The 22,922-nt window shown below is 40.7% G+C and overlaps 1 protein-coding gene across 1 annotated transcript in view; it reads left to right on the top strand.

Annotated features, from left to right (window-relative positions):
* The first annotated feature begins 698 nt into the window (after nucleotides 1–698).
* CDHR3 (cadherin related family member 3) overlaps nucleotides 699–22,922 on the top strand; it is a 34,163-nt gene continuing 11,939 nt past the window's right edge. Inside the window, exons 1-13 of the mRNA XM_038155666.1 lie at nucleotides 699–846; nucleotides 3,696–3,898; nucleotides 8,319–8,487; nucleotides 10,798–10,883; nucleotides 11,871–11,965; nucleotides 12,070–12,174; nucleotides 16,169–16,317; nucleotides 17,640–17,829; nucleotides 18,133–18,301; nucleotides 19,794–19,893; nucleotides 20,052–20,150; nucleotides 20,748–20,974; nucleotides 22,598–22,769. Coding sequence (XP_038011594.1) covers nucleotides 777–846; nucleotides 3,696–3,898; nucleotides 8,319–8,487; nucleotides 10,798–10,883; nucleotides 11,871–11,965; nucleotides 12,070–12,174; nucleotides 16,169–16,317; nucleotides 17,640–17,829; nucleotides 18,133–18,301; nucleotides 19,794–19,893; nucleotides 20,052–20,150; nucleotides 20,748–20,974; nucleotides 22,598–22,769 — 1,834 coding nt within the window. The 5' untranslated portion in view covers nucleotides 699–776. The remainder of the gene's footprint in view (nucleotides 847–3,695; nucleotides 3,899–8,318; nucleotides 8,488–10,797; nucleotides 10,884–11,870; nucleotides 11,966–12,069; nucleotides 12,175–16,168; nucleotides 16,318–17,639; nucleotides 17,830–18,132; nucleotides 18,302–19,793; nucleotides 19,894–20,051; nucleotides 20,151–20,747; nucleotides 20,975–22,597; nucleotides 22,770–22,922) is intronic.

Genomic DNA, 22,922 nt, shown 5'->3' on the forward strand with positions numbered 1-22,922 from the left:
AATTGAGCCTGCTTTGAGCAGGATATTTGACTAGGCGACCTCCAGAGGTCCCTTCCAGGCTAAATCATTCTGTGAGTCAATTCTAATGCACCTATATTGCATCCAGTTCCAGTATTTGTGTCGCTTCTCTCCTATGCTCCATGAAATAACACTACGACTGTCCTTGGTTGTAAAAAAAAAAAATTGTTTGTATTGTGGGCTAGCAGGTTAAATGCCTAATCTAAGGGAGCCAGTGCACTTCTGTGGGGGTCCATGGTGTTCCTGAGACAGCTACAGCAAAGCTGCATCATGTACAAGCTTCATCATATACACATGCCTCACCTCCAAGTATGTAGGATGTGTGTTTGGAATGATTCTCTGGTAGTCAGAAAACCAAGGAAACTTAAGGTTCTTGGTTTGGGTAAAAAAACATGAGTATTTGATTCTGGTAAGTGAAGAGAGCACCTCATTGCCAGAGTGGTGAAAGCAGCATGGTATTTCCAGATTTAAAACATACTAGATTCTCTTCATAATGCTTCATTGAATGAGATGATTATAGTGAAAGGACAATTAATGACTGTTTTCCCAAGTACAGACCAGGGCTGGGAATGAAGTGTCAGCAAGGAGCAGTTCCCTGACAAGCAAACAAGCTGATGGTGTTTGGAAACTCCCTTAGAGACACGGGTCCTTTGTTTCATTTCTCACTGCACAACGTGAAAAGGAGGAAGAATTTAGATGGAGCTGATGTAAACTGGAGAAAAAATACTGTGATCTTCCTTCAGTTTGCATCCTGGGACATGAAGGACAGGGTCATAAAGACAATGAAGAGTATGTTCCTTCTCCTAATTTTGCTGGGAGTAGTATCTGGTAAGAACATGATTTCATTATGTTGCTAAAATTAGAACACTGTTGGCTGTTATACTTTCTCTAGGGAACTTTATAATACATATTTAGGGATCAGACACAGATGGGAAAAATCAAGTAACAATTATTTTCCTACTGAAATAGATTGGGCTCTGTGGTTACAGCAGTGTAATGAAGAGAATATGACTCTTTGCTAAAACTCTTTTTTGGATGAGGCACTTCGTTTCTAATATCCACTGCCCAGTGTGACAGCCCTGGAGTGGGAAAGGAGGCCGGCTCTCCAAGAAACAATAACTAATAGTTATACTCCGGTATCCTCCATTCACATATTGATAACATTTCTCTTTCATAAAGTAAAACAAGCAACCAAACAGGACCAAACAGAAAGAAAGTTGGGGACAATACTTGTAGTATAACATAACTAACTTTGATCAGTGTAAATACATGGGAGATTTGCCAATATGAGTATTTGCACGTTAGCAACTTTGCAGATCTTCAAACTGCCTGAGGTCTGCATGGAACACGAAGCACTGGTGTTGCTGTAAGCTACCTGCTCAGGTAGGGTCATTTTGCTCTCAAGGAGCTGTAAGAGTTCTGCCGCCCCTCAGGAACCTGTCAGTATTCAGTGGGTTTCCTGATGTTCCCAAAATTGTGATCAGGACACTGCCTGCCACTTTCGGCTTTCTTTGAAAAATAGCATTTTTCTAACCTGCATGGTTGTGGACAGAGAAAATCTTGAAGGTGTTACTCAAGCACATTTTAAAGACTGGCACATCACAGATAAATAAGTCTTAAATATACATAAACTTCTCCAAAATAATCTTATTGCTTTGTCTTGGACTCATCATTTGTCAATAATTGTCATTGATAATTATGATAAATAATGTGTTAAATTGCTTCATAAATATTTTGTTCTGCAAAGTAAAGAGGTAAGCAAGGATTTTTGAATATGGAAGGAGAGATTTTGTAAAATTGGTTGGAAAAAGAAGTCATTTAAAATGACTATTTGACAATAAAGTCAAATAAATGACAGAAGTCATTTATTTATTTAAATAAATTGGTTGGAAAAAGAAGTCATTTAAAAAATCTAAAATTTCAGTTAAAAATACAGAGCAAGAGGTTACAACTTTTGATTTAGAAAGATAAATTCTGAATAAACAGCCAACACAATCTTTGGACATAATTCAAAAATACCAACTCCTTTCTACATTTCTAAACACTGTAAATTATTTCATTGTTTTTATAAATGCTTTTCATTAATGAACTGTGGCTTGATGAGTGAGCTGAATTCATCAATTACTGTCCGCAGGAGATTACATTTGAAGTTGAGCTCCACTTATGGAAATGTATCTCCAGAAGCTCCTCTCAGCCCAGCCTCATTTGCATGGGTGATTTTTGTTGATGATGTTTTCTAGAATTCATAATAACAGTAATAAAAACTTAGTCCTTCACTGTATCTTGCTCCTGCTGACATAAATCAGGAACAGCTCAGCTGAACTCAGTCCTACCAGGGTGTCAGATTGACCTGTTCAGATTAACTCTTTTAGGTTGTTCCCATCTCACAGTGTCCCACATCCCACCCTGTACCTGTAGAGTATCTCCAATGTATTTTTTCCATAAATGCCAGAGTAATCCCAGCTGGATCAGTGACCCGTGAACCTGCTGCATCTGCAATGTAGGAGCATGAGAATCTCCATGTAGCTGTGGAGGGGCCCTTAGGCTGCAGCTCTCATGGTCTCAGGCTCGTTCCTGTAGCAGCTTTTCACCTTCCAACTCTGCAGCAAAAGGCTTCATGGGGCTTTTGCCACAGTAATTGCTGCTGTATGAAGAGCCTGTCCTGACCCTTGAGTGGGCACGATCTGTCTCCCTCTTGGCACAGAGTGCCAAGTGCAGGAAATTTGGCTGAACACAGCCAGCTGTGGAGAGTGTTTTGGATGAGCCAGTGAAGCATCCATCCCCAAGCAAGAGTCAGCCCTGCCATAGTCTGGTGTCGAGGTACATTGCTGGTTCAGGGATGTGAGGGATGTGAGATTACTGACGTGTTGTTTGAGGGCATCAAGAGCAGTCCTGATTTAAGTTTTCTAGACACTCTTCATAAGATGAAGCACGACAGGCCTTTGTCAAAAATACCAAAAACTAGAAGCTAAATGACAGAGAAAGCAAAAAGCTTGCTTTGGGCTGTCCAGAAATCTGAACAAACAAGGAGCTTGTGCAAATCTGTTGGGTGCCTCACCAGCACGTGCAGGTCCCATGCAGTTTTGAATCATAGGGTGCTTTTGTGGGCCTGCATCTTCTCCAAACTCTCCAGGTTGCTCCTCCTTGCTCAAAGCAGGAGACATTACAGCACTACCCTGAAATTGTTATGAACTCACACTACTCAAGCCAGGCTTGCACACAGCTGCTGTAGAAAGAATTAGAAGTAGGAAAATGGAGGAAATAGGTGCTGCAGATAGTGTAGTCAGCAAAAAACCATTGCTTCTTTAGTATCTGGGTCTGTGTGATTCAAGGTACTTTTTGATGTAACAGTGAACAGATGCACTAATTACTACAGGGGGCAAAATGAAAAAAAAATAGAAACATTTTTGGCTTCTTTGCTTCAATACAAAGACATATATGAAGGCAAGTGATGCAGTAAAATAATACTTTAGCAATGACCACTCTAGATGACAACACTATAGGACTGAATTACAGAAAAGATGAATTCTTTTGCCATTAACACTGGATTTACTACCACATGCCCCCATTCATAGGTAAAAAGACAGTCAGGGCATTTTGTGTTCCTTAACAGCAGCTCTTGACAAAAGCCGTGTATTTGTTAGCTCAAGTAATTTTACATTAATTTTCATCTGCAGGAAGAAGATTCCAGTTGCTTAAGGGCTTACCTGCAACAAGCACTGTTGAAGAAAACTCAGCAGCTGGTGTTGCAGTCTATGACTTTAACGTGACTGTTTCTCCATTGGCTTCTGAAGGTGTTGCAGTTCTTCCTACCATAGTAAATTCAAATCCGCTCACAGAAGCTTTTGACATTGAATCAATAGGAGGTCTTGAATTCAGGGTGAGTTTTCAGTTTAGCTTGAGTAATTTGTAGTTGTTGGCTGATGTTTCCTGGATTACTGAGCACTGACAGTGCACAATGTCTCATCTTTTAATCAGAAAAGTATTTTAAATGCAGACTGTGATGGTATTCAAAAATGCTGTAATAGATATGACAGATGAATAGCAATAGTAATTATGATTTTCAATTGCATCTAGGAAAAATCACTCACCACAATAATTCCATTAATTCTGTGATAGAAAAAATGTGATTTTTAGAAAACAAGAGGTGAAGAAGAACATGGAGGATCTGCTTCTGTTTTGAGGTTTTATCCAAAGTTTTTCAGCTTAATATGTATGAAGTCACTGTGAAATGAAAGTGCCTTAGTTAAACCACATACAGCTCCTGTTTGGCCACTCTCACCAAGAATTAAAATTAATCAGTTTCACTTCCAAAATAAATGAAGCTGAATTAGATCAAAGTAATTTTTAATTCTGAACAAAGACTGTGACACATGAGGAAGTTATCTTGACATAGAAGTTATCACCCTTCCACATATCTGTGACCTGTCTCTATCCATTGCATGCTCTGGTCCTAGGGCAAATGCACAGCAATTTCCATTACTTCAGGCTGATTTTCATTGTTGAATAAATCACCAAGTATTAGCTCACATTTGTCACAGGCAATGAGTGTTCAGATGCATGATAACTTGTCACCCCATTGCAACTTGCTTGTATGTCTGAGCCTGAACAGTGACACTGAAGAGTGGCTTTAATAGACACAGATAGAAATTGTGCAGAGTCTTAAAAAGGTGGCTTAATATCCTTTTCTAGGTGTTTCCAAGGAAGTTTTCCAGGTTTTCACAGAATTGATACAACAGCTCTTTTCTAGTTTGCTTTGTTGGTGATTCTAGGAGAAAATTTGGAAAAGGAAAGGCTGTGGCCCTGGGTGGTATTGGCTCATGGATTGGATGAGCCTGCAGGGAGCTGCTGTGGCTCCCATGCTCCAGCCTCCCAGCAGAGTACAAAGCTCACATGTGCCAGCTCTGATGGCTCTTTACTGCTCCCCAGCCAAGCCAGTGAAATGGTTAAAAAACCTCTCAAAAAGCCGTCTTTCACCAGTGAAGCATGGTGTGGGACTGTGCAAATACCTGCACTGGGTCAGCTGAAGAGATCATAGAATCATTGCATTGTAGAATATGCTGAGTTGGAAGGGCTCCTTCAGGATTATCTAATCCAGCTCCAGGATCACCCCAAGAGTCACTCCATGTGCCTGAGAGCATTGTCCAATCCCTTCTTTAACTCTGCCAGGCTTGGTGCTGTGACCACTGCCCTGGGGAGCCTGTTCCAGTGTCCAGCCACTTTCTGGGTGAAAAACATTAGCCTGATGTCTAACCTACACCTCCCTGAACTCTGCTTCATGTCTCTTTCCGTGACTCCTGTGTAACAATCAGAAGGAAATGGATACATCCCTTAAACTGGCTTTGCTGATAGTTAATCCATAATGTAGGACTCACTTCCTAAGCTTTATTTTGGCATTTTAAATTAAAGTGATCCCTTCTGCTGAAAAAAAAAAAAAAAAACCAAAAAAACCCTCAGTCCTTTCATATACCTGCCTGCTCCCATCCCATGCCGTCTTTATGTTGTGATGCACAAGAATTTATATTGCTGCTTTTTGAGTGGGACTGAGGAGTTAATATGGAGGAAAAATAATAGACAAAAAGTCCTTCTTGGTTTTTTTCATGGCAAGGATGATGGAGAAATTATTGTTCTAGAACTGTCGAAGGTGACACTTGGGTGAAAATGGATGGCTAAAAGAGCTGGAGATTGGAGACTTCTTCTTCCAAAGTGCCAGTTTGTATCCCTTTCATACCACAGCTACATTACCAGAACAGCCTTTGAACCTTTCTATGTTTTCCTTAAACTGTTGCTTTTTTCAACATTTCCTCAGTCACTTGGAGGACTAGAACAAAGAGTTTGAGCCAGTGAGTATCAGTCATAAAAAAATCATAAAGCAATCTGCATACAAATTCTGGAAATTAGCAGAAGAGTTCTAATTACAACCCATAAAACAAGGATAAATACATGGGCGTTCTTAGTTAATTTCTTTGATGAGGATTGCTACTTTTAATTACTTACGCTATGTTGTAGCAGATCTGTACAGTATTTCACAAAAGTGATGTGATCCAAAACCAGACACCTCAGCTCTACCTGCTGCCATGAAATCTTTGTTAAGATATAGAAGAAGGCAGTATTTCATGAATGAATCATGAGATTACTAAGTTCTTGCTAGAATAGGCTCTTCAGTATTTATGAAGCATGTTTAGACCTGTTGCAGCAGCAGAAAGCAATATCACATTTCTTGATATATTTTGAGACTTCTGAGAAAGTAACTGTTTCTGAGATCTCAGTCCTGTCCCTTCCTCCTCACCTTACTCCAGTTTGAAGGTTCTCAGGAGCAGAAGATATGTGCAATACATAAAAACCTGCCTGAAATTACCTGGGTGCTCTTAGTGGTGCTCTCTGAATATATTGGTGGTGGAGCAGGGAGCAGGGAGCAGTGAAATTCTCATGTGGAATGAGTGAGAGACAGTTTAGGGGTGTCTCTAGATCCCCTTTCACGAAGCCTGCAGCTGCTTCAAGTGTGTGCAGTCCTGCCTTTATCAGTAAGCTTTGCTCCTGCCTGAAGGAAAGGTGAATTCTGGCTCATAGCCTCTGCCAGTGGCACGCTGTTCCCAAAAAGATTTGAAAGCAATCTAGAAAGTGAACATTTAGATTCACATCTTCACTTCCAAGGCCTTTATAAAAGGAGATGTGTATTTAGACACATTTAATCTGGCTGTAGTTACAGCACCAATGAAAATATTTGGCTGTGAATTGGAGGGATGATCTTCAGAACACATAACACATAACTTCTGTTTAGACCTGGACACTTTAAAATGTTGAATTCATTGTATGTGTTTATGGTATTTAGATCTCCATCAAACATGCATTTTGAACATCAAGCTTTCCACTGTTGTGACAATCTTTTTAGAATGTTTCTTCTGTGTGAGCATCACTTTTATGGGAAACTTGTATCTGTACAGTAGGAGGAGGGGAGACCATCCAGGACACAGTTATTTTCTCCTGCAGTATTGTAACAAAAAAGATCCATGAAGTTCCCAGACAGAAGCTGTTTTATGTACCAGAAGGCACAAAACATTTGTGCTTCTCTTCACTCCACTCCACTCCAACTTTTTGTTATTTGTCTCTATTTTGACTTCTGTCTTCTAACTGTGCTGACATCAGTTTTGTGTTTGTCCTCTGGCCCACAGCATCTCATCTAAACCCAAGGATTTATTTCATTGTTCTCCTTCTGCATGCTCTTCAGCCTCCTTCATTCTGCAGCATTGTAAACACACTGACAGGTTACTTGTCTCGCACACTCATGAGCCCCAACAGTTTTCCTTCTCCAGTTTCTCAGCACCCTGCTACTGTGTTCAAGTTTCACAGTTTGTTAGCCACACAAAAAAAAAAAAAATAACAGTCACCTTTTCCTTCCTTGCCCAAGAAAGGGAAGATCTGTTGGTTTCAGCAGTGAAGATTGAGGCATACAACTTTCAGAATCCTCCTGTTGCTCTGGACTCATCCTAAATCCAGAATGATTGCACTTTACTTTTTTTCATAGAGTGTCAGTCTTGTGCTAGTACATATTCTGTGTTAAGAGGCAATATGCAGAGCTGGAAGCCTTTGAAATAAACTCTCCAAACCAAAATAATTTTGCCTTATCAATCTTGCAAAACTCAAGGCCTAGGTTATTTTTTCAATTAGCTCAGCATTTTTCCCAAACAATTCCGGTGCCTCTCTCAGACAACGTACCCATGAAGCTATCTCCTGTGGTTTTCCTGCAAGTCTTCTCCCAGATACAGGTTACACAAGGAAGGTTCTGGTAGCTGCTAGACTATATGGTCTCCTGCCTTCACCCTCTTTATTTCAAGTAAAAAAGCTTCATCCTCATGTTCCTAATTCACAGAAAAAGTGAAGCTGCCCTTGGTCTTGCAAGCCTTCCTCCGAATTCTCAGTCTCATCACACCTTGAACACTCCTGGAGCATGATGTGGAAAGGAAAACTCTTGAAACAGACACGTACCTGCAAGATGTAGTTCTTGTAGAACTTGAAGACAAAGCTGTGAGGCAGAGCAGCTTCTTCTGGGCTACCTCCTCCTCAAAATGCTCCTCTCACAAAGGATCTTTGATTTACTCCATGAAGCCACACAACATTTTGGTCTCTTTAGTCTGTGTCTGTCACATTTTTGCCACTGTTGAGAAATGTGCCAACAAGTAAAAGTTATCTTAAACACTCATTCTTTACTGACTGAAAGTGTCCCTTTATTTGTATTCTCTCATTTGGACTATAAGTTCCATCTCTTGCATCATGTGCTAATAATACTCTTTTATTTTCAGGTTATTACCACTGGAAATCCTGTCCTAGATTATGAAACTATGCCAAAGATCTTTGATTTGCAGATTTTTGTTGAAGATACAACTGGAAGAACTGACCTTAACATATTGACTATTCAAGTAACAGATAAAAATGAACATCCTGTATTTCGAGGAAATATGGCAATTCAAAGTAAGATAATGGTAGAATTTGAAAAGAACAATACTTGAAAAGATGACATCAGCTTAAACAAATTGAGTTCATACAGTGCCTGTAGGTAAGGTGGTCTAGGCATTTTCCTCTAGCAAAACAAGGGAGGAACAGGACACTGTTTTTATTAGAGCTTTGTTTTACACAAGGAGTTGGTATGTTTCATCTTTGGAAATGCCCTTTTATTTTTGTTTAAGTTTTTTAAAAAATTATTTAACCATTTTGAAGCAGCTGAAGAATTAAAAGAAAAAATTATACCAAAAAATGCATATTTTTTTAATTAGAAAATTGGAGGTTTATGGGATTATAGCCATTGAGTATGTAGTTTGTTGAAAACCGGACTGATTTGGACAAGCAAGTTTAATTTTAACCCGTGCATATTGTACGTGCAAGAATTTCTGTGGGAAGACCATAAAAACCTTCCTTTGCAGATGTTTTATATCTGCATATTGCATTTGTGCCTTCACATGAGAAATTAAGTTGGCAATCAGTTTTAAGAGTGAGACCTCAGAGACTGTGATCTATGGTGGTCCAAATGGAAGGAGGCAGAGAGTTCTGTCTCCTACTGGGGCAGTTGATGTTAACCAAGTTTACTTTTAGACCAGGGGCAAAGATGCAAGGGGGAAGAATGAGCAGTAGCCTTAGGAATGAGGCTGGAGAGCCTGGACTGCAGCTGTGGCCAGTGCAGGCTTAGCCAGTCATGCTGTAAGTGATGTGAGTGACACTGCCATTGATAGGGAGGATGGGAAAGAACTGTTTTACTCTCTAAGAGATCTTACCTTGCTTATTTACTAATGAAGAAGACCTGCAAAAATTGTGCCAGATGCATCAGAATATAACGATTTATTATGTGTTCACATGCAGACAGAGCAGTTCAGTTCATTCCATGAAGTACTGAGAGCCTCTTTGAACACTTGCTGTCCTAACAGCACTGTATGGCCAAGCATACTTCATATATTCAGTTTTAAAAAGTCTGAAAATGCTAAACTGTGATCCCTTCGTGGCAGGCATTCAGAGATGGCTGCTAGCCCCCCAGGTCTGCTCTGACTACACCGGCTGCACTTTTGCCTGCTGCTCGGGGATGTGTTCAGAGCCGCCTGCACACATTCAGCTCTCCTCACTGATGCCTCCTGAGCACATTGACATCCCTGATTCCATACAATACTTAGTTTGTAAAGCAAATTAGCTTCCCCCAGGGAAGAGGCTGTGTCATCTTCTCGGTATAGCTGGTGTCTTGCATATCATGGGTGCCCCTGAAATCTAATAATAATTAAATCTGACACTTCGAGGGATCGACACAGCATGAAACACACTACGTGGGAGCTTGTTACAAATAAAGGCATCAGCTTAACTCTCAGCTAGAGCTGCCATAAATTGGTGAACACAGATGTCTGATCTGTCTAACTGTGTGGCTTTAGTTAACAGTACCAGCCACAATTAGACGCTAATTGCGCATTTGCTGTTTATGAAAAAGCATCTCCCTCTCATTAAACTTTGTATTCATGTTGTTGTCCTCTGGGAACAACTCATTATGCTGCTCTGGGATTCCCACTGCTCTGATGAGGAGCAGCAGTCAGTAGGGGTCACAGTGGAAATTAATAGTCCAGAAAGAGCAGATCCAGCAGACACAAAAGGGCATAAAGCAAATAATGTGATCTGAAGATCTGTTGTCCTGTTAATTGCTCTGCCCAAGGAGAGATGAGCCTGTTGCCAGTGGTCCAGTATGGGATAGCCCAGCTGTGAGAATCTCTGGCATGGAAAGAAATGTACCTTGCGCTGAATTATCAGCCTTAGTAAAGCAAACATTTAAATCAGTGCAGACCATTTGCTACTTATCTGCCTCACAGGTGTAAAGGAAAAGCAGAAATGAAGAGGAATGGCTCTGAGCTCTCCTGGCAGGGCACAGGATGTGGACAGGAAGGGGATGGTGGTGAGGACCTAGCCCAGGATTGTATTCTTCCCATCTGCATAGTAAAAAAACCCACAGACGTAGCCCAAATTCACAATTTACTCCACAACCTGTGAACAACTCAAGATAGGCCATAAGGGAAGATCAGTCTTTGCCTTGGAGGGACAATTCATATTGCAGTGGTGGTTGCCTGTTTACAGATATGTAATTGGTTTCTTTTTATCTTTTGAGTATCTGTGATCTTTGTGATGATTTTGGAATGACACTTGTGAAGTGAGAAGATGCAGCAGGCAGTAATACATCCTGACAGCTTCAGTGCATCAGTCTCTGCTGCTGTGCCCTTTGCTTTTCTTCAGATAACACTTAGTCTTGCATCCATGCAGCTGTGACAATCTATGTGCTGGAAAGGACACCTCCAGAACGCATTTACCAAGTTGATGCGGCTGATCCTGAAAATGCAAAACTCACAGTAAGTTGTATTAAACAAAAAACTCCAGAGATGATATAATCTGCTGTGTCTGAAATGTGAATTACCATCATCTTTCAACAACTTCCTTTCTTATCAGAAACACAGGAAAACTTTTAGTCTGGGAAAAAATAAGCATTCTCAACACTGAACTAAGAAAAAGCAACCTTAATGCTTGGACACAAACTATATTTTAAATTCTCAGCCTTCCAAAATTAAGGGATGTTGAAGGCAGAATTTGATATAGTTAATCAGAGAGGCAGTAGAAACCGTGAATTTAAAATTTAAAAAAAGATTACAAAATGTTTCTTGTAGATAAGAGTGACTAAAAGTAAATAAAATTTTTAACCTTCTGTATCACAATGTAAATTCTCTTAAATGAGACAGTAGGGAAATCACAAGGCAAATGAATATCAGGTTTTCAACAATCCCAGGACAAACTGTGACCTACCTTCAGCTATGAAAATGTGTCGGCTGATCTGAAAATACTCTTGATATTCAGAAAAACTTGTGGAAAATGATAAATTGGTAGCTGGGGAAAAGTAACTGCACTTAGCTAAGAATTATGTTGTATCTTTGCTTTATTTAGTTTGGCTTTATAAAATACAGTTAATTCAGGAACTGAACCCGAAGATGCCACTTCAATGTTTAGTGTTATTCAAGAAAGCAATTAGCTTGAAGTCTGTCCTCAGCCTTTGCCAGTCAAGCCCAGCTGGTGAGGAGGGAAGCAGAGCTGTGGGGGTTTAGCTCTGCTTCAGTGGGAAAGCAATGGCAGTGAGGTCCATGTGCTTCTGACCCTGACACATCTGAGGCATAGGAAGCTGCAAATACAGATTGCTGTTACAGCCTTGGACAGACCTGCTCAGTGGCCTTTTCAGGTTGTTTGCGTGGTGCATGACCCCCTGTAACTTTCCCTGTTCTACAAGGCAAGGAATGAATGGAAAGATGTTTAAAGATAAAAAGACTAATTTCTTGTTCTCTTCATTTCAGTATTCACTGCTCCCTGCAACAGTGCCATTCTCAATCAAGGAAAGTGGAGCCATTTTTTCCACAAAAGAATTTGATTATGAAAAAGATCCACATTGGTGAGAATGCATTTTATTCCCATGGCCAATTAGCTTATAGTATTCAGAGAAATGTTTTCTGACATACACAGAATGATTCTTGTTCTGTTTTTCTTATTTAACAGTTACTTTTTAAATATAACAGTGACAGATCCAGATGGACTCAACTCAACTACAACAGTGAATATAAATATAATTAACATCAATGATGAAAGGCCTTACTTTACCACGTGAGTAAAAATTTTCCATTGCTCTCAAAATGTAGGTGTTTTCTCAAGTTTACTGCTTTGGCAGCAGTGGAGGGTTTAACATAAGGGCAAATAACTATGACAACAAAATATGCTGAAAAAAGTATTTTAATTTTGCTATGATTCCTATTCTTACACTGGAAAGCCTTGTCCTGATGTCCCTCATTTATTCTTATTTCTATTCTTAATAGTTATAAATTTTCCAGGCTCTGTCTTCACGCTAAGAACAGCCAAACAAGCTTGTTTTACTTGTTAGCATTTACAGAGGTTAAAGCTATGCAAAGATCTGTGGACAAGTTCAGACAAGGAGATTAATTTCACCCCGTGTGAATACAATCATATAGGGTTTGCTCCTTATGCAGGTGTGCATTTCACCATAATTGTGTTTATTCATGCAGAAATGTCTAGACACAAAGAGGCCTCCCTTTTGATCAGTCTTCTCTTCCCAGACACACTTGTAAACAATCCTGGTGATCTTTGAAACGTTGTCTCTTACTGTGTCATAAGCAGGAAATTGTGTCATAACACACAAGTCAGAAATAGCTTTTGAAGACTAATGGAGTCAGGATATATTAGGAATTTAGAAAAATGGGAACGAATATGCATGTGCTACAAGAAGGCTGTTTTGCTCTGGAAAGCACAATGGATGGTTGTTTCTGAAGCAGGAGCTTGACAATTATCACAGTTGATCTGACGCTGTTGTTGATTTATCTACGTCACTTGCATGAGACACTGATGGGATTTAATCCACTGTCATTGTGTCTCCTGATTGTGAGACTCTACAAGGTCCCTGCTCAGAACATTTGTGATGGCTCCTCTCCTGCCATCTCCGCAAAAGTGGACACAGGATAGCACCGGGGGCAGTGCCAGGAGGTTCCAGCCACTTGTTTGGAACAATTTTCTGGATGTTGTCTTGACCCAGAGCAATGCATGGCTCCTGGGCTGAGGCCAATGATCTGGACCTTGATGGATAAAGGGGTGAAGAATCTGAAGAAAGAAAAGAATTACATGTTAGAAATAGGCATGAATTGTTGTTGCTGTTGATTTTTTTTTTTTTTTTTTTGCTACCTACTTGAACCTCAAGTCTGCAATAAACAAGAATGTTAATAGCTCATTCCATGTTACTGTACTTCTGCAAGCAGGAGTGATGCCTTGGGAGGCTACCTAGAGGCTAGGCAGAGTTAAAGGAATAAAGTAGGTATTGTTAAAGGAATAAAGTAGGTATTTTATTAAAAGGCCTTCAAAGGATACACCTTGGACAGTACGAGAGCCCAGCCAAGGCTACACCCAAGATGGACAACTGGTCATGACTTTTCACACTTTTAGAATTTCATTCTATTTACATATTGGGGTTAATTGTCCAATTACAGCTTCAGGTTATGCAGTCCAATCCTCCCAGATTGCTCTCCTCAATTCACTGTTTTTTATCCTTTTTGGGCATGAAGCTGCAGTGGTGTCCTTGGTTCTCAAGCTGGTGAAGGATTATTTTGTCTAACTGAACTGTGAAGAGAACTTGCTAACACTTTATATGAAGTTCAGAGTTATATACTAATGCAGTACAGAATCTAAAAAATATGACAGCTAAAACTTAAGGCATCATAAGGAATCTTCTGCCCAGTGCCAAGGTCTGCACATTGTGCTCTAGACTGATTATTCCCTCCTAATGTTGCCATTTCTGTGTATTTTAACTTGTGTCTGGAATGCTAAAAGAGCTCTTTTAAATATTTATCTACTTGTTTGAGTTAGTGAAAACTGCAGTGACTCGAGAATCTGTAACCCCTAAGTTCTAAGACTCCTATGGCACAAATAGAGTCTGGTATTTGTTTGAATCTTCTCCCTTTTAGATTGACACTACAGATCAAAAAGAGCAGCTCAGTTTGTAAAGAATTTTAGATTAAATTGCACTTCATGATCTATCCTTAATATGCACATGGATGGCCTGTCCTCTGTTACAATGTGAGCTGCATGCTGGGGCTGACTAGTGCCTGACATTGTAATAATTAGTGCTGGGGTAAGAGCTGGGGAAACTTGAGGAGTTAGCAAACCTCCTTTATTTTACCCCAGTCACAGCTGTCAAGAACAGAGTTTCAAAGGGTCTTCTTAATTGTTCCCATAGTGTATGCAGACACATCTGGTTTTGGTGTTCACAACACTACGTTGGCATTCAGCCTTTTGAAACTGCTGCTGTTAAAATGAATGGAAAACTTGTGGAGTCAGGAAAACAAAGGAGAAGACAAGAAAACAAGCATATGCTTCCTTTGCAATTACATTGCAGTGACTAAAAGGTCTGCTTGAACCATCCCGTCAAAAGCCACTGGCAGGTGGCAGGCAGATGGACAACAGGACATATCCCAGACATAGCTTGTAGGAAGTGGCCCCAGCTCCTCCCCACTGTACTGGTGCTTTGGGCTAGGGGGTATGCTCAATTATGCCCCAGTTCTTCCCAAAATACCTAGTGGGGATGTGAGAACGACCAGGTTGCAGAAGGGCTGGTAGGGCTGAGAGGGGGGAGCTGTGGTGAGTTTGCCGTTCACAGAGAGGTTGGAGTTGGGGTCCCAGTGGGCCTAGGGAGTTTCCTACTTTGGGCCAAAACCACTCAGAGCTGCAGGAGTGAGTGAGATCTGTTTCTTTCTGCAAGACTCTGGAAGCAGCAGGAGAGCAAGGAAGGAAGGAAGGAAGGGATTCAATGCCAAGACTAGAAACTTCATAAATACCTGACACAGCAGGCTTCATAACCTCCTTGTTTTCTCCTGGCTGTAAGTTAGGTGTTTTTACTGGGAAAACCCTATGTGATTTCTCTTCTGGAATGCTTGCCTCTTTTCATATGAACTGACAGAACAGTTGAACATAACCATTTTTGAAATTGCAAGTGGAGATCTTGAGGTGTGGGATCTTCTGTTCTGTCTCTGCAATTCTCTGCTCCAATTGCTAAGTGCTCCATGATGTGTGTCTTCAGAGAACTAGAGCAAAGGACTAGTGTTTTCCTGTACTGGGAACTGCAATTACCTAAGTGGTAGCATAGCATGTTTTAAAAGTGCAAAAAGTATTTAGTCTTGAAACACTTCTAATGTTTCTTGAACTCTTGAGGACCTTCAACTCCCTTTGAGCTCTAGAATCAGGTGACATGTGTAAGTTCATGTGTGTTTCAGTAATATAAGTCAGTCTTCTGAAATTCCTTGCACCATTTTTGTCCTGGCCCATGCCTATTTTTGCATGTGGTTCAAGTACTGAAATTGTCCACCCGAGTACCCATGTGAACACCAAACTGCAACCACTGTAAGCAATCCTGCACAATTGCCTGCCAGACCGTATCTGACCTATAAAACTCAATTCATGGGAAATCTGGGAGCACTGGCATACCAACCAGCAGCAGTAGAGAACCATTTTCCCAATGTAAAATGCATCAGATAGACAGATGCTGCTGGGAGTTCGAGGCATGTTCATCTGTTAGGCACCCAGAAGAGTGCTCCTCCCTGCCTTCGCCTACTGCAGCGACTATTCAGTTTTTCTGTAATACTGTTGCCCCCCAGAAGGCTTCAGCATTCATTCCAAAAGATGATTAACTGCATTACTTATTGTAATTTTTGCATTTCTCTTGCAAAGTGAGGGAATTAAAGGAAATGGCTTTATGAGCTGGTGGCTCTTTAGGGAGATGGACGGCATGACTTAATGGCCTCCTACCTCTTCAGCTTCCATGGTTCTGTGAAAGTCAAATTGCTTTTATTGTGGAAACGTTGCAGAGGAAGAACACTTACTTGTGTGGCTGTGTCAGGCTTCATGAACACAGGCCAGTTCAGCCACTGCTACATGTCCATCTGGCAGAACCAATGACTGGGATATTTATCCAGACATGCAAATAACCATCTCTGAGCCCAGCAGCACCACGGCTCTGCTCCTACAGTTGGCTTCTCGGCTAAGTCTGTAATCAGTTGCCCTTACAAACAAGATGCATGCTTTGCTGAATTTTATCTTGTAGAAAACAAAGAATCTACAGGATTCCAGAGGAGCAAAGCCCGGGCACCATTGTTGCCAACATAACAGCTAGAGATCCTGATGATGAAGATTCTCCCAGCAGACTTTTCTACAGCATCCAGTCATCTGATGGATATTTTTCCATAAATCCAGGTCAGACAAACAAAAATGTGACTTCTGACATCTGAAAAATAAAATAAAAAAGACGGTCTACTTTGGAGAAATTATTTTTGCCTTAGTTTTAAATAGGCTTATTTTATTTAGTGGCTCCCTATAGCAATAAGGAATGCTCAGTCCCTTGTTAGGGTGAAAATCTTTGGTCAGCTGACCAAGACTTGATAAGATATCTTGAAGAAAGTAGACCAAAGGTGACTTCTTGACAATTACTGACTTGTGACTGGAGGGTGATGGTTTCTTGGGTGGAAGTAAGGTTGCTGACTTATTTTTAATCTTTGAGGACTGCGGTGATCCTTCTGGGGCTCTTGAAACATCTGCAGGTAGTTAGACCATGATGTTCTCCCTCCTGTCTGAAATCTTCTCTAGCACTGAGGTGCACAGCAAATCTACACCTCAAGTTCATTGTTCCATTCACAACCCTCCTCAGGCAAGACCATCCAAGAGTCCTCTTTCTCATGGTGATCTTTTTCATGCTCGCTGGGGTCTTCCATCTGTTCCCCAGGGATTTTTCCTCCAGGGCTGGCATTCAGTGACGGCTTTGCTCCTTGTCTGCTATTGCTTTAGATCTGTTTATCACAGTTATAAGAAGTGCCACACAACACAGAGCTGTGGGGGATCAGAATGACCCATAAATTCTTTGAATTCCCTGTGCCCTTTGGCCTTGTATTGCCACCTTCTTCCTCATTATACTCCAAAATGCAGAGGATGTATGCACTGTTCTTTTAACTCCTTTATGCTCTGGGAATAGTATGGTGCCATAAAAATCTTCTATTTTTGACGAAGGCTAACAGAAGTGAAAAACAAGTATTAAGTGAGTGGCTGACCAGAGCACTTGGCACAGTCTGTCACAGCTCTGTTGATGTGTGAGTAGATTTGGAGGTGCTGACGGATGCTTGAATGATAACAGTGGAAAGAGAAGCTGTTTTACTAGCTAGGGACCAAGGACAGCACAGGCATTAGCAGCTTGTTGTCCTTGATGCTCTGTGAATGCCCTCAACTCCAGCTTGCACTAGAAGCTTGAGAGTAAGGGAAACCTAAATGCTTTACAAACCCTCTGCTGAGGCCTCCTAAGGTGTATTTTTCAGCAATGGTATCTAGCCATTAATCTTACTCACAATATTCAGAACCATTTTGAATCACTAAAAAAAGTAGCTAAGCGCACCATGATTTGCACAGAACAGAAGACTTTTTATTCTGCTGTCTGTCCGTTGAGCTGCCCTGCCCTCTTGCACATACACCATGACCTTTTGTTGCTTCCCCCCACGGTGAAAGCCTGACTTCTGGCTGCTCTCTGACAGCAACTGGAGTGCTGCAGGTGACCAGGAGAATCGACCGGGATGCGCTTCCACTGAGACTCCATCCCAACATCTCCCTGATGGTCCGGGTGGAGGACAGCCCCAGCAGTGGCCATGCCAGAGAAATGGAGATCACCATTGTTATTGATGATGTCAATGACAACCCCCCAGAATGCAATCCTTCTGCCTTCAGGTATGGAGTCTCCTCCTTGCCTTGGTGCTGCCTTGCTGCCCCAGGCCTGTGTGCAGACCAGGGCACATCCCCAGACCTGCAGCTGGAGGCTCAAGTGGACATTTATCACTAGCCTGCCCATTGTACAGGGCTGTTGTCCATCACAACACATGGGTCAGTGTCTGGGTTGCTTCCTCCATGGTTGCATATTTAAATCTGGAATTTCACTTAAAAAGTAAATCAATGTTTTGGCCTGTGATATATGAAGAGTTCAAAAGGAGAAATAAAAGTTGCTTTGACGGGAAATGTGTTTGTTTTAAACAGGGAAGAAGCAAATGAAAATACGGCTCCTGGGACATTTCTTGTTGATCTTAGAAATTACTGTAAAGATATTGATGCTGATCCATCAAACAACCAATTTATTTTCACTGGATTATCTGGTTTTGGAAGCAATAACTTTGCTCTGGAGTCCGCTGTGTCTGGAAGACTTGTGGTCAGTCATTTGTGGCTTTATGTTAGATTACCCCATTAGAGAAGTCAACTTATGAAATATTAAAAGGGATTTTTAAAATTTATTGCACAAGAAAAAAAAATACTGTAATCCATTTCACAGTAGGTGTGATGTGGAGAATGACTGTTTTGACTGGTTGTGAACTATATACCCCTCGATAGGCTGCTTTCTCAGGATTCTACAGAATCTAGTGAACAGAGAGTGTTTTCTTCAGTTTTAAATAAATGTGCTAGATATGATTAAAAAAATATTCTTTTTTAGGAAGTGTGAAGCACCAACTTTGATATGGATAAACAGAGAAATTTGATGCCATTTCATACCCATTTACTCATGACAGACTGTGGAAGATCCCTGCTATTCAGCATGAAGAATTTAAATACTTGAGAAATCTTACACTCAGTAACTCAGTAACTGATCGGAATCTTAAAATCACTTTGAGTGGCAAATTTTCACAAAAGTGTGGTGGGATTTACACTTCTGTGATTTTGTCAAAATTTGCACTTCTGTGATTTTGTCAAAATATGGATTCCTTATGCTGATAGCTGCTGGCAAACTTGCATTGGCCAGAACCCCACCAGTTCCTGGACCTGTGTAATGGTGGTCGTTTTTTTGCTTCAAAAAAAAACAAACCTGTGGGCAGCTACAGAAAAAGGGAAACAACAGAAAATAGGCATTCTGTCTAAAAGACAAGAGTGCTACAGGAGCAGTAAAATGATTTTGCATGGTTTACTTTAATTTTAGAACTGAGGTTTCCTTGTCAATAAGAACTGCTCTTAGCTGTTTCGTCTGCCAAATTAAAAAGCATTTTCTTTCCTGCACAGGATAAGATTGTTGTCAAGCCTTTGTTCCCTGTGTATGTACAATGTAAGAGACTACATCAAGTAACCAGTTCCTCCAGGAACCTCTCTGAAGAGACAGCCAGCAGTGGATGCCTGTGTGTTAGTCCCACTGCCCCAATGTTTATGAGGCTTCCACAGCAAGATAGAGAGCTCAGAAGATTAGGATTTAAATTTGTATGCGCCACCATTTAGTAACAACTTGGCTCCTGGGCAAACACTCGTGGCTGGACCTAATACCTTTCTTTAATGTCTGCAGGCATGAGCTCAGGTAGTAACTCAAGCTATTACTGTTAGCAATTGCAGATCCTTGTTGAGCCCAGAAAGGGCAGCATAAATAGCCAGCTCATTACACAAGCTTTGACTTGACTAGGTAGAAGGTCAAGACCTTATCATCCAAATGAATAAACTTTCTGCTCTAAAGGGGAAGAAATTTTGTTGGCAGAAGTGTGAGCATATAGAAAAAGCCTGGAATTCAATCCTGGAATTGACTGTTAGTCTGTGTTATTCCTACAGAACAGTTCTACATACCCAAGGGGCAAATCCCCTTACAGAAGGCTGAAGAGAGTAATTGTCATCATGTGTACTGTGACTTCATGTATGGACATACAAATATGATTATGTTCCTTTCTGTTTAGATGACTGGAACTATTGATCTAGAAAATCCAGATAATCCAGGAGTTGAAGTTTATACTTTGACTGTCAGGGTGCAAGATATTGCCCACCCTAACTACTCAAGCAAGTATCCTTTTTACATTTCTTTTGATAGTTTTCTGTGCTGTAACAGCATAGAGAGAGGAATACCATATGTATTTTGAATATACGCATGAGAAAATTTCACAGCCATACTTAACTATGATTTAATCTTCTGATTTAATCTTCTGTTATATTTCCAGATATCATCTACATTTACATCAGGATAAAGCCAGTGAATGAATTTTTTCCAGTCTTCCGTAATTTATCTTACGTATTTAGTGTTTCAGAAATTACTAAAGGTACAGTAAGTAGCACCTAAATGATAGAAATAATGTTGCCATGTTGTTAAGTGCCTTTTTGCTCCAAATGAATTTTCATATACGTAGATGAGGCTCAAAGTTCCAGTTCAAATAGGGTCTCCACCATACAACCACCTACTACCCTTAAATAGACTAAACTGGCAAAAACTCCAATTCTACAGATGGAAGCTGAGACACAGACAAATCCAGCAATTGCACAAGAAATCTGTGGCAGTGCCAGGAACTGAACTTGGATGTCTTGTTTTAGACTGTCTTTCTGCTCGTGCTAAATTAGCCTTTTGGAGGGGCTGTGCTGGTGCACAGAAACCTTTACAGACTGATACAGATGAGTGAGGACTCCCTTGGCCCAGCCATGGAGCACTTCTGCTGAGGTTCTCTACACACTCCTGTATTTTGGTATTTACTGCTAGCAGCCCATGTACAGGGGAGCCATAGCACACCACAGGGAAACAGTGTTTATCACACCATTGCTTAGATTTTCTTGAATGAAAAACTCTAACCAAATCTTTAGCTCAGTTTCATCTGTACCTTCTGTTACTTTAAATGTTAATGAAATATGGATTTTCTGTCTCTCAGTTGGATCCAGCATTGGAAGAGTGCATGCCATAGACAAGGACTGGCCACCCAATGTCATCACTTACTCCATTGTAGCTGGAGCTGGCACCAGGGATTACACAAATATCTTCTGGATCAGCCCAACAAAAGGAGATGTGAGGATTTTAGCTAGGTTAGACTATGAAACAACTCAGAAACATATTTTCACAGTACAGGCCTCAGACCAAGAGAAGTCTACAACAGCATCAGTGAGTAAATCCACTCCACTACTTCACCTTTACCTACATCTTTCTCTCTTCTTCCTAGCAAGAACAGTAAGACACTGGGCAAAGCCCTTTCTGTAAAAGGCAAGTGCAACCCTGCCCAGTTATATATTACTCAGATGAAAGAGGTGTTGTTTACTCAGTCTTGGTTTATTTCTCACAAAAAGGATAAAATAGTATTTTAATATTTTTAACTATGGTGTTTGCTTCTCAGACCCTTTTACTTATTTTACCTGGAAAATAGAAAAAGAACAGGGTCTTGAGGCCAGGTAACACAATGTAATTGTAGCCATGCTTAGTGGCAAACTCTCTTTGGAGTCTTTGTAGTGTCCCTTGGCCCTCAAACATACTTTTGATTTTGTTAGTCCTTTTTTTCCCAGCAAAGTGTCCAAAGTAATGTGAGAATTGTGTTGCAGCTTATCAGAGCTGTGTTTTCATGGAGTGGTACAGAGAGGATGTGGACAGGAGGTTGGCTTGGTTGGCCTCTTGGGTTAGTGTCAGAGGGCCAGCCCAGTAGCTGTGTCCACTTGGCCTACTGGAATTGTGCCTTGCCCTGACCAAGATCTGCTTTTTTCCCTGATGGTGCTGTCTGGCAGGAGCCAAGACCATGCCAGGTACCAAGACAACCTTTAACAGCAGGGTTGGGCTTAGGTTTTCTGCCCAGACCTATTTTATTCAAAGAAAAAGTATAGATGCTATATTCACAAAGGTATTTTATAGGAACTTTTTTCAGAGAATCCCAGTGTCCTTCACAGACAGGCTCCTTTTGACTTCTTTCCATGCTATCTCCCTCATGACTGCTTTGCAATTGATTTTTACACATCTCTTGGGGGTGACACAGGTACTAGGCTTGCTTTTCATTCCAGCCAAGCACCACCCATAGAGTTGCTATCTAGGAGGTATTTAATCTCTTTATCATCTATAATGTTTCAAGGTGATGATTAATGACAATTTAGCATCAGCAGCTTTCAACAAAGTCAAGCTTATCTGTTGCCTGACAAACAGATATTAGAAGAAAGAACTTTGGGAAGGGTAACCTTTTTCTTTTAGCTAACTAATCCCAGGTGACATCGAACACATCTGGTTCTACTCAAGGTGCTCCTACCCATGCAGGAGGCCATTACCAGCATTTCTCTCTCACTGGGAACAGTCTATAAACACTTATCCTTCCATGGATCTTACTCTAAATGGTTATTAAATATGCTGAGAAGCATAACTAATGATTGTGAAGCAAACTGAGAGTTTTGGAAGGGAGTTTAATGATTAGGAGTTTAATGATTCTGTGGTACTGTTATTATTTCTCATTTTAACTAGAACACAGTTCAGATTGTTCAAACAGACTTATCAGCTTGAAAACCCTTCACTTTTGGAAGATGGCTCAGTTTATGGAACCTGTTCCCGGAAGAACGCTGATCACAAGAAGAACTGAAGGACAAATGATCACAGATATTTTCTGGCAGGAGCTAGGTTGGAAGGCGACTTCAGTGCTCTTCAACTGTTGTTGATCAAAAGAACAAAATGGGCAAAAGCAAACAGTTTCTGAAATTAGCAAAATTCTGTCTCAGCACATTGAAGCAGCTTCAGCTTGCTACTGCTCTTTTCTTCCAGGTAACTGTGAATGTTTTGGAAATAAATGATGAAGAACCAGTTTGTTCACCCAATTTCTTCTCACTTCAAATCCCAGTCAATTTAGCTGTTGGGACCAATATTAATGGCTTCAGGATTGAATGTCAAGATCGTGATTCTGATCCCAGGTCTTTCCGTTACTTCATTAATGAAGGTACTGTGTCACAGTGGGTGAGCTGGGAACAGTGGGAAAAAATACCAAATGCTGATAGTTCACTTATATTTATAAACAAATAGCTAACATAGTTTGTGTGCTAATTTCATGGTGAGCTAGCTGTAATCCACAAGTTCTGCATATCATTACATT

Source organism: Motacilla alba, chromosome 1A (assembly GCF_015832195.1).
Source record: "Motacilla alba alba isolate MOTALB_02 chromosome 1A, Motacilla_alba_V1.0_pri, whole genome shotgun sequence".
NCBI lineage: Eukaryota > Metazoa > Chordata > Aves > Passeriformes > Motacillidae > Motacilla > Motacilla alba.